Raw genomic sequence first — 12,294 nt, forward strand, 5'->3', positions numbered from 1 at the left:
TCTTCTGGTAAACCTGAACTTGTCAAACCAGTGACTTATCAAAACCTTCACTAAGATCAAAATGCCAGAAAGCTCCAAGGTTTTTCAGAGGAGATGGGCAACGAAACAAACTGAAATGCCTTATAAGGGGACACAATAAACAGGGTCACATAGGTGGATGCTAGAGAAGGGTGAGGTTAAGTTTTGGAGAGGATAGAGAAGGACAGATTCCTTATGCTATATTTGATACAGGGTAAGTCATCCTTCTGTACAGAACCATACTTTTAGTCTCAATATTAATATAAAAAATCTTAACTGAAGACTGTAACTTGTAAGACAATTTCTAGAAATTACTTCGTAACTGGGTTTCAGTCCACAAAGAGGCAGAAGTTGTTTCCAGTTCATCTGACTGTAAAACAAGCTATCAGAAGCTACAGAGATGATCAAAAGAACTTAACATCTTCAGAAGAAGGTTGATATTTGAATTTTCTCTACTTACACTACATTTAGTGGCCAGATATGGCTGCATGGTCATGGCATGTTTGACCATTAACTGGGGCCGGATTTTGCTGAATAAGAACAGAGTGGTTATACAAGCAACCAAGCGACCAGAATTCACTCCTTTGTTGTCAGAATCTGCAAAAATGAGAAAATATATGATATTAGATCTATATATTAATTTGTCTATTAGAAACATATGGCCTAAGCAACTTAGCAATATATTTTTTGAGACATCCTTCCGTATCTTTCAATACAGGACATTCCTAGGTATTCCATTTAGGTAAGAGGACTGGAAATGAGAACACAATTTGTTAATACTTGCATATGGCTACAAAGTAAGTGAAGTAGTAAGAACAGTCCTTATTAAAATTTAATATTTAAAATACTGTATACAATACAATGTCTCAGGCAATGATTACTATTACTATCGTAGATCATACTAGGGCAAATAAAGCATTCCATTTCTGCTCTGTTTTTAGTGACCCAGAAGTTCTAACCATTTTTTTAGTAGTTCTGTTACTCTGGATATGTAGAGGAAACTAGGGAAGTTTTATTACTATACAGTGCTCAAAAATACCTAATAAACTTACATGCAATAACTTACAACAACTAATGTTTGTTTTTTAGTAGTAATTCTTCAACAGTAACTTTTCATTACAGTAATTTTAACAATAACTGTTACAGTTTTATATAAAATTCAAGCAGTTCAGACACTGGATTCTAAATAGTATTACCTGATAAAGACTCCTCATATTTAAGGATGTGCTCAACCAAATTGTCAACAAGTTGAGTACAAGCTTTCTTCACAGGTTTATATGAGGCATCCTCTTCTGACTTCAATAGCTATAGCAACAGAAAATGATTTAATAGTGATGGTACATTCATTTATGTTGGATGCATATTGGTTTTATAATTACTACAAGTAAACAAGGATTCTGCATTACACAATAATTTCTTTATCTATTCCACAAAAGTTATGTGATGAAGAAGAACTTAAAAGGAAGTAGGAAGTCAAATGAAAATGCAAGAAAATTTTAAAAAAACTACATCAAAAGGACATAAGAGAGTAATTCTGATGATGTTTGCACTGGGAAAAAAGCTAACTTTATGCTTCTTGAAATTAAGAGGAAAACACTTATCCACTAATACTTGTCAACAGTAACTAACAGTAGGCTTTTCAAAATGTTTAGGAAAGGAAAAAAAAAAAAAGTGCAGAGAAAAGGAATATTTCTGACATCAAGCAAAAACATGAGAATAAGATGAAACAATTTGAGCTTTCTTTTGTATGACTTTATATTGAAATCATGTCCCTGAAATCCTTTAACATTTAACAAGGCTTGATCCCTTTATAATAGCCTGTTCTCCAGTCCAAGCTTTAAGCCAGTTTATTTGGCAACCTATTTTCATGGTGCTCCAGACTAAAGTAAAACATTTTGAGACTTCTAGTTCCCTCATCATGCATGTTGCTTGAAAAATAACAAAAGCATACACAATATAGATGAGAAAGATACCACAGGCTAACATTTAAACAAAGCATGCTCAGCTCTCATAAAAATGAGTAAAATATAGAAGTAAGCAGTGCTCTAAATACTGCTAATGTTCAACTGTAACAAATACGTTAGATATAAACATACACTTCTTTACATTAAAAAAAAAAAACATCACATACCCATTTCACAATTAAGCAACTTAACTGTGGACTTCACATTATGTTAATCGTTACAGAAGACAACATGTATTTAAAGAACAAAAGAAAACACCTAACTTCCCAAAATGAAAATCAGTATATAAAATATTTCTAAAACAGATCACACAGAAATACAGAAATTACTGTCAGAGATAAAGAAAACTATAGCAATAAAGAAAAAAAATCATGTTTAAAGAGCATCAATTGAATATATTTTAAAAGATTGCTTCTGTAGTCTCCTACAAGTGTTTTTCAGTACCAAAAGAAATGTTAATATTCTTATAACAATAGTGTCATACCTTAAAAATTTGATACTTACGTTTTGAAGAAGCTGCTCAAACCAATCATACCCTGTATCCCTACAAGCTGCCACCTAAAAGCAGTAATGAAAATACATCAGTGAAACAAGGAACCTGAGATTTTTGTAGCAAGAGGGCCACAGAGGAGACCAACAAGAGCAAAGCCCAGCAGCTGCCCCATGACAGATCACAGGCAACTCCAGCTGTTCCAAAAGTGATCTGCTACAGGCAGGAACTGAACCAGTGACTAACACTGGTGGCTCTCTTTTTGTATTTAAGGCAAAAACTGCTACACAGAGCAGCTCGAGTAAAGGAGTGAGAAAACATAGAGAGAAGCAGCCTTGCAGGCACCAAGGACAGTGCAGGAGGGCAAGAGGTGCTCTAGGTGCAGAGCAAACCCTGCAGCTTAGGAGAGGGCCATCGTGGAGCAGGCTGTCCCCCCACTGCAGCCCATCTGCACCACATGCTGCAGATCTCCTCGTGCAGTCATGGAGGAGTCCACGGTGCAACGGTGAATGAGGTCTGAAGGAGAGCCTCCTGCAGGAGCAGTCCTGGGTCGGAGCTGCATCCATGCGGAGCAGTCCTTGGTGGGGTGGGTGAGCTGGGGGAGCTGCCATCTGTGAGGAACAGTGCTGGAGCACTGAGCTCCTGAAGGGTGGGCCCCATGGTACAGAACTGTTTTTGGACAGTTCATAGCTGACACTTGAAGGACGTCAGTGAGATTCAGTTTAAGGAAAACAGCATTTTGTGGGAGGGGCCTCACATGGAACAGGGGCAGAGTTACTGTGGATAAGTGTAGAGATGAAGAATTATGAGCTGCCCTTCCCTGTTCTCTCATTCCATACAGGGGGAGGATATAGATGAGGGTGGATGGGGGGTGGGGAAGGTGTTATTTAATTTGTTTTTAGTCTTCACTGCTGTGGTCTGCTAGGAACAAACCACTACACTAATCACCCTATGCTGAGTCTGTTTCTACACATGCTGAGCAATCTTCCAGTCTTTATTGTGACACTTGAACCATCTTCCATTTTATTTTTCTCCTTCTCTTCCTTTGAAGGGGGGGAGTGTGAGAGCAGCTGTGGTGGAGTTTAGCCATTTTTTCCATCAGGGTAAAACTTATAGGTAAAAATATGTATTCAGTGCAATGATTTTGTGTCTCCAAAGATTAGAAGCAATTTTATGCATTTGAAAAAAGTTCTTAAAATTTAAGCAGTTTCAGAATTTGTGATCCATACCACACAGCCTACTTATTTTACTGACCATTGCAAATTTTGGTTTTGTAGAACATCTTGTACAAGCTGAATCTTGACATACCAAAAATAAATGTGTATACATATACATTTTTATATAAACAAACCAATCCTTATCTCTCATCATGCATTAACATCATCTTGCAGGTGCTCTAAGTAGAATTATCAAGAAAACTGAGTTAAGCTGAAGTGAAAACCACCTGATAATTAAGTTGCATATTTCTTTTCTTTCTAAAAGGCTACAGATAATGTTCTATGATACAAAAATCATAATCAAGCTTTGCATACTATTTAATTCAAATCTGCGCAACATACCACATCAGTGATGTTCAGTATTTTCCTAGTCATTGCTTCTTTGTCATGGTGTGGAGTTGGAGTAAACCACAGCTTCTGGAATGTCTCGTTTACTAATTTCTGAAAGGAAAGAAAATAGAAATAAACAAGTCTACCTTGGTCTGTAAATATTCTCTAATATATCAACACAATAGATTTGCTGATGACACAAGCAGTTCCGTAAGAAATTATTCAAAGTAAGTGAGACAATTGTAGAGAACGTTATTTGAGGCACTCTTATCTCCTGGGAGTTATTTTGGCTTCTAAGCAAGTACAAGTATCAACTGATCACTGAGAATTAGTGCTACAGAAATATTCTGTACATATGGTTACAAGTTTCCTTCATCTATGTGCTTCCTTCAGTAAAATAACTGAACACAACATTATGATTTCTACGGCAGATTTAGCACAGTGGAAGATTACTTTAGAATTTTCAGAACAGTTGGATAAGGTGGAGTAGAGAGACAACCCAAGTTAAATTTAGGAAGCAAGTTCCCTTCCAATATTTTTGATGATGGAAATCGTGGAATAGAATGGGAGTGAGCTAAAATTATTCTTGCATTGCTTTTAAAGCACACAGTTGTAAAATCTCTTCTTATCCACAGAGGCTTAAAAATATGTTGCATAGACACTGCCTCACTTTTTTGAGGTCACTAAAAAGTAGCAGAGAGAATAAGGTCATCCTCCTTTTGTAGCAGAATCTTGGATTCAGCCTGCAGTACCATGTATCCTACATCTCAATTAACAGTCTCCTCTGAAAGCCACCTGACATTAATGAGCTTCAAAGTAGTAAAAATACATGCTGTGACTGTAACGTTGAAGATTTCAAATCCCACTATAAGTTTGATACAAAATTACTACAGGTATATTGTCAACTACCCAGTTATTTTAAAAGCTATGTTACTGAGTTAAACAAAAACTTCAGTGTCAGGTTTGTGATTTATCATTTAATCTTAGTTTTCTGCACTTCCACATATACAATGCAGTAAGAGTAGAATGTGATCATACAAATAACATTTCAATTCAAATAAGTGATTCATTAAATGTTCAAAATTAATGCAAGAGAAGCACAGATAAATATGTCAAAACGATTTATAAGCAGTACTTAATATCTGGCATATTCCAGTATCAAGTACTTATTTTTTTCCGAATATTTTCTTTGCAGAAAGGCTTTTTATATGTTAATTTCACTTGTTTGAATCTACTAGCAAACTAGTTACTAGGTAAAGTATTTGAAAACAAAACAAAACAAAACCCTCCAGAAAATAATGTTAATCCTGAAGATTATGCATTTATTCTACCTTAATGCCTTCTTCATCGTTGACTCTCCGAATCATTTTCACACACATCTCTGTAATTTTGGGAAATGTTGGTTGTTCAATGCAGATATCCCTAAGTATCTTTATGACTCTTTTTCTTACACTGATACCAGTATCCTGTGAGGAGAAAAGCATTACTCTTGAAAACAAATAAGACAAATGAATTAATTTATGTGTTAAATTAACTAATATTTGAACATTAACTAACGTGACTTACAAAATGTATTTAGAAAAAGCAGCTAAAATATTTTATGTAGAAAGCCAGCATAAACTTCTGCTTTATTTGCAATGGTTCTAAAGGACTGGCTGACTGCTCAGTATGCTGAAAAGCTTCCTCCACTTATACACTCTGCTTTAAGAACTCATGATTTTGCAAACATGATTTCACTTCTATGGCTTGCTAGATGCAATGCTGTTTTAACTGTGTTGTTGGAATACACAAGATGTTTTGTAGATCTGCACAGTAATACTTAAAGCCCTTGGACCAAGCTTATGGTTAAGCTCTGCCCAATGAATCTCCATTTTCCTAAGTCTTTCCTAATGAGGAGCTCCAATTTATTTTATCTTAATCAAGGCTTGGTTAAACTGAACATCAGCCTGAATTATTTTATACATGCTTATAAGCTAATGGAGCATATCCCTAAAGTCTCTCATGAACATTTCATACAACAGCTATAGCAAATGAATTGTACTTGACTAAAACTTGCCTGACATGGACACTAAAAGCTAATGTTATTTCATAGTTCAATCAACATTCGATCTTATTTGAACATCCAGACAAAAGAAAGCACTTTGTACAAAAACTTTAACAGGACACCTTTCAAAAAACATAGTCTAGAAAAACAAAGCAGTTGTTCTTTTTTTCTTTAAATTTAATTACAAATGTCAACTTTAGATTACTGTGTTGTAAATCTTTCTTTGCTATCCCCCAAATTGCTTGCAGTGATCGACATCTCACACTTCAGAGGTATGGAAGAATTCCTCATTAAACCTAGCTTGTTCCTCAACAGTGGAATCGAGAGAAAGATAAATCCCGGTTCAGCTGCAGTACAGCTTTCTGCCTGTATTAAATTTTCTGAAGTAAAAAAGCTTCACTGGAAACAAGGATTCATTTCACCAAGTTGGACTTACCAGGATGACGCCCCTCATTTAAAACAATACATTTTAATTTACTTCTGGGGATCATAATTCTATATTATTAAACATATAAACTCAGCTGAAAACAAGTTTTGCAGTGTCATTTAATCGTGAATATCACAAGTCACCATACCAATATTCTTTCAATCAGCATGTCATAATACTGCTCAGCAAGCTGAGGACGACAGAGCACAAATCGGCCAAGCAGCTCCACAGCCGCTTCCCGTACACTAGTGGAGTTATCCATTAACCGTCCATGAACACCTCGCTGCATATCCGGCTAAAAAGAACAGATAAATCCAAAATAAGAAACAAGGATTTCTTCTAAGCTAACAGATCTTATGTATATACACAATAGGTATTTCATTTTTACCCTGGCTAGAATACTGGGATCTACAGCAACAACCTCAGACAAACACTTCATGGCTTTTGTTCGAACAGCAATTGCATTTTCACCAAGTACACGCAGAATCTAATGAGAGAACAAAAGTAGTTTCAGTTGCTTTAGGAAGGTAGTAAGCAATGGTAGTAAACACAGGAAAAATGAAAAAGAGTAATATGCAAAATATTTAATTAAAACAAGAATATTTGTCTACCAAACACTGAATACATCTTCTCACAGGTGAATATAAATGATGTTCTGAGGCACTAACATGGATACTTGCTAGGATCTGTTCTATCTCTAAGACTAGTCCGAACAGAATTTATACAAGAGGAATACATTAATTCTACATCCCTTTACTTTAAACTCTACTTTTGCCATTCATAAGCAGCTTTCACAATTCTCTTTATAAACAGGGAAGCTAGATTTGTACACTGTAACTGTGATTGTCTCTGTATGAAGTAGTGCAACCTAAGCCATTACCAAAGTTCAAACATGCCATCATGACAACACATTATTCCTCCCAGAAAAAGGAAAGAAATCACACTGGTCAAACAACTTTCAAAGTAATAGTTACACACACTTGTGTAAATGAATGACCAAATTGGCTTATATTTTCAAATAACATTAAGATTTTATTTTTTATTTTTATTAAGATTTCATGAGTCTGCATTACCCAATAAGCATGCACCTGACATAAACTTTTACACTTTCACTGTGTGTACCTAAGTCTGCCATCAGAAACAAGCCATCTTTCAATGTACTAAGACTTCTGGAACAGTTTACCTGTGTTAAATAAATATCGAAGCTCTGGGCAAACGGCCTCATAGAGGCCAAGTAGCGAACAATCAAACATGCATCTTCATAGTCCACAGTATCAGAATAAATCCTGCAACAAATTAAACATGACAATTAGGACATGCTAATTAAAAATAATTGAAAACATCAAATGCATAAAGGTTTACGTGCATAAAGGTTAAGAAAGAAGTCAGTGGTACTGAAACATACTTTAATGTACTGAACTGAGATGGAGTAGTTTTAATGATGCTGCGAAGGAACTTTTTGCGACTTTCTGCTCTGTGCATGATTTGTCCTGTGGTCTCAACATCTTTTGCATGATGAGTTCCTTCAGATGAATCCTCATCCTTCTGAGATTTAATTGCCTTCTCTGTCTCCATAGTTGTATCCCGAAACCACTGAGCTATATAAAACTTCCGAGAAAACTGGACAGATACAGGAGAATGCACAGGAACAAAAACAACAGATAAAGAAGATGGAAATTAACAGCTTCATAATAAGACAAAGTGAGTCTAATGCATCAACTGTATTTTGGAAAAGGCAATCAACAATAGACGTTAAGGGTCAATTTAATTGAAGCACTAACAGGCATGACTGAAAGTCATTTTATTCAGTAGATATGTTATTGAAATTATTTTTATATATACTCAACATCAGAAAACTGAAATTTACCACTAATGATGCATCAGTTTCAGTGTTCTCATCCAAATAATCCAATAAAGCCTTTTGTAGCTGCTGAATATCATCTTCTCCTCCTGAAGCCTGTCAGAAGAGAAAGTCAGCTATGAAACAGTATATCACTCGATGGTAATAATTATCTGACAATTTATATGTTCACCAATAAAATATAAAGAGGTCCCTTGTTTTGACAATTGCCAAACATTAGCAGGTTTTTTAAGAAATTACCTGTAAACTGCATCCAAACTAAATCAGACTTTGTGAAGCCAAAGTCTAAAAATGATTAAAAGCAGCATAGGACTGTTTTTAAAAACAGACGGACTGATCTGATTAATTCTCACTCTGATATCATGTTAAGACTGCATCACACTGAGAAAAAAAACCAAATCACACAGAGTAGACTGACACAAGGTTTAACCTTAAAAAGTCATCACCAACAAATAAAATACAGAAACAGACCAGTGATATCTTGAGTAAACAAGGCATAAAAGACAGTAAGTCAAATAAAAAGAAATATGAAAACACGGATTATAATAAATAAAACAACACCAATGCCTGCAACAAATCATATTCAATAATGATAATAAAACTACAAATAGAATAATTTCTTACACTTCTTTCTTCTTAAGTAATAAAACTCACAACTTAAAGCATCTTAAATTCAGCATGAAAAGCAGAGATTGAGAATTTTGTCACAACTGTAACACAAAATATTACTTGCAAACATCAGCAAGTGGGAAAAAGCACAATTACAAGTTCTCACGATCAAGGCATAAGGAGATAAGCTAATGAAAAGCATCAACAAGTGTTCAATCCAACTTGTCAAACTATGATACATTTCAAAGAAAACTACCTACTGTTTAAAAACATCAAAAGAGAATGATTTCCTCATAAATCTAATTATATGGATGAAAAGTCCAAACCACAGTAAACATTCATAAGCATTCATCAGTCACTGTGGAATATCCTGGTAATTGAAAGGATGAGGGAGCTGGGTCTCTTTAGCATGGAGGAGACTAAGGGGGGATCTCATTAATGTTCCTAAATATGTAAAGGGTAAGTGACAGGAATATGGAGCCAGGCTCTTCTCAGTGACATCCAATGATGGGACAAGGGGCAATGGTTGCAAGCTAGAACACAGGAGGTTCCACATAAATGTCAGAAAAAACTTCTTCACAGTAAGGGTAACAAAACTCTGGAACAGGCTATACCCAGATAGGTTGTGGTGTCTGGAGACATTCAAAACCCACCAGGACACGTTCCTGTGTGACCTAACCTGGGTGTTCTTGCTCTGGCAAGGGGATTGGACTTGATGATCTCTCAAGGTCCCTTCCAATCCCTGACATTCTGTGATTCTATGATAGTTCTAATGCCTCTTAAGATAGAATTCAGCTGTTACTCTAGCTCCATTATTTTCTCTGTATTGTTATAGTAAAGTGTGTTTTACCACTGTAATTAACGACTTAATCAATAGGGAGCTGATGCAAGAAAGACAGAACAGGCTAAAAAACCGTGATTCTTATAAACCGAACAACCTTGTCTCAGATTTCTGAACAATAATGAGAACTGATTCTCTACATGCCAGCTTTTTGACAAACTTTTTTTTCCATTTTTTTGTTTGTTGTTGTTACATTGAACAAATCTTCATAGATTTCAAACATTTGAACAGATACATACCAAACCAGCTCAGTCCAAGTGACATGGCCCCTCTCACATACCTGTTTGAGGATTCTAGCTATAGATCCTTGATCCATTTTGCTAGTGACTGCATCTTTCCTCAGTCTTGCAGCTACAGTTCCAAGATAGTCAAGTGATGCAACTCTTAAAGCCATTTCTGTTGATTTGTTACTGAACTGGTGAACCTAAGAATAGCAGATTTAATAATAATTTATGCAGCTGTGAATCTTCTCACAGTATTCTCTGTGATCTTATTAAAAATTATGGCTAACTTCCACACTCAGTAATGTCATTTATTATCACACCACAGATGCACAACACATTTTGTGTTAGTTTTTCCTTTTATTGTCTCTCTCTAAAAATACCTGTTAGAATTTTTTAAACATTATACTTCCATAAAATAAAGTAGATGTCCAACAGAGCAGAAACCCCTTTCAATAGCATCTTAACCACCATAATACATCTTCCTCATTATTCACACAACTATAATTAAAGTTACATTGTTCTAGGAACAGGATCATAACATTTTGCAAAAAAAACCCCAGCTCAAATCAGTTGCTAGCACAGATGACAGAAGCATTCAACAAGTACAACTGACTACACAGCAGTTTTTTGCTTTTCTTTGGGAAACTTCACGACTGTCTGGGTTCAACACCCAGAAGCACTGGGGTTGAATGCCTGACAACCAACTTAGTAATTCGAGGGTGCTTAATGTTATTAGGCAAGGAAAAAGGTACGGGAGACCAGCACAGTGCAGACCCAAGGAAGCTCTAAGGTCTTCTCAAGAGCATGACTGGCCAGCCCTTGAGCTAGGGTGCCAGGAGCCTCTATTACAGTTGCCCTCTGATTAAGAAGGTTCAAGCACACCATTAGGTAGCGTTCAGAAGAGGTTTATATGAAGGCCTACTTTAGGACACTGCTCCCTCAGCACAGTTAGCAGAAGCATCTAGTAGATACAGCAGCTTGTGCAGAACTTCATGCTGCATTAGGCAAAGTACCACCACCAGGTCAAGAGAGGTAATTCTTCCCCTCTATTCAGCACTGGTGAAGCTACACCTGGAATAATGTGTCCAGTCCTGCGTCCTTAGTACAAGAGAGACATGGACATGCAGGGTCAACAGAGGGCTACCAAGGTTAAGAGACTGCAGCATCTCTCATATGAGGAGAAGCAGAGAAAACTGGGACTACTGAACCTGGAGGAGGTTAGGGGCATCACATGAATGTCTATAAATACATGAAGAATTACATAATTAAGAGTTTTTATGACCCATGCTAAACAAACAATCAGAATATTAAAAGTGAATATCTACAGCTCTGACTTTAATAAAAATGAATATCTGCACTTACTAGATGTTATAGGATGCCTTTTTTGTTAATGTGCAATAAGTCATGGAATAGTAGAAGTGGACTCTGAGTACTATGTTCAGTTTTGTACCCCTCACTACAAGAAGGACACTGAGGCCCTGGAGTGTGTTCAGAGAAGGGCAAAGAACCTGGTGAGGGGTTTGGAGCCCAAGTATTATGAGGAGTGGCTGAGTGAACTGGGATTGTTCAGGCCGGGAAGAGGAGGCTCAGGGGTGACTTTATCATGCTCTGCAACTACCTAAAGGGAGGTGCTGGCAAAGTGGGAGTCAGCCTCATCTCCAATGTAACTAGCAATAGGACCAGTGGGAATGGCCTCAATTTGCGCCAGGGGAGATTCAGGGTGGACGTTACGAAATACTTTTCCAAGAGAGTGGTCAGGCACTGGAATGGGCTGCCCAGCATGGTGGTGAAGTGATTGTCCTTAGAGGTGTTCAAGAAATGTTTAGATGTACTGAGGGACATGATTTAGTAGGACATACTGGTGATAGGTGGACAGTTGCACTGGATGATCGTGGAGGCCTTTTCCAACCTTAGTGATTCTATGCTTCCATGAGCAACAGTATACCCATGACTCTTCCCAAGTAGTTTATCAATGACTACACCTGACCTAAATTTTATTATCTGTAGCAACAAAAGAAAATCCTTGTTTGTAGCATGTGCTCCAAGTATCAGAAGGCATTCCTGGAGCTGAAGAAAATAAGCTCTCATAGTCAAAAATAACTTACCAGTAATCTTCCTAGTAAGCTAAGCAGCAACTCTGCAGCTGGCCATTCTGGTTTATTGACTGTGGAAAGAAGATCTTGAATGAAGTTCTCAAAAAGAGGCCTGTAATCTTCTTCTCCTTGTTTACTACCACATCTGTTTAGAAGAAAATGCATTATGTAAGTAA

At 36.6% G+C, this 12,294-nt stretch overlaps 1 protein-coding gene across 5 annotated transcripts in view; it reads right to left on the reverse strand.

Annotated features, from left to right (window-relative positions):
- The window catches only part of NIPBL (NIPBL cohesin loading factor), a 144,207-nt gene that overhangs the window by 13,653 nt on the left and 118,260 nt on the right, over positions 1-12,294 (reverse strand). For all 5 annotated transcript variants that reach the window (XM_065739970.1, XM_065739972.1, XM_065739968.1 and 2 more), the window contains 12 exons: positions 12,131-12,263; positions 10,082-10,225; positions 8,358-8,447; positions 7,896-8,110; positions 7,674-7,776; positions 6,879-6,977; positions 6,639-6,785; positions 5,351-5,485; positions 4,032-4,130; positions 2,487-2,540; positions 1,215-1,323; positions 479-615 (listed from right to left, as the gene is read on the reverse strand). In XM_065739970.1, coding sequence (XP_065596042.1) covers positions 479-615; positions 1,215-1,323; positions 2,487-2,540; positions 4,032-4,130; positions 5,351-5,485; positions 6,639-6,785; positions 6,879-6,977; positions 7,674-7,776; positions 7,896-8,110; positions 8,358-8,447; positions 10,082-10,225; positions 12,131-12,263 — 1,465 coding nt within the window. The remainder of the gene's footprint in view (positions 1-478; positions 616-1,214; positions 1,324-2,486; positions 2,541-4,031; positions 4,131-5,350; positions 5,486-6,638; positions 6,786-6,878; positions 6,978-7,673; positions 7,777-7,895; positions 8,111-8,357; positions 8,448-10,081; positions 10,226-12,130; positions 12,264-12,294) is intronic.

This window comes from Cyrtonyx montezumae, unplaced genomic scaffold, assembly GCF_038088225.1.
Source record: "Cyrtonyx montezumae isolate F1298 unplaced genomic scaffold, pur_monq_1.0 scaffold_25, whole genome shotgun sequence".
In the NCBI taxonomy this organism is placed as follows: Eukaryota; Metazoa; Chordata; class Aves; order Galliformes; family Odontophoridae; genus Cyrtonyx; species Cyrtonyx montezumae.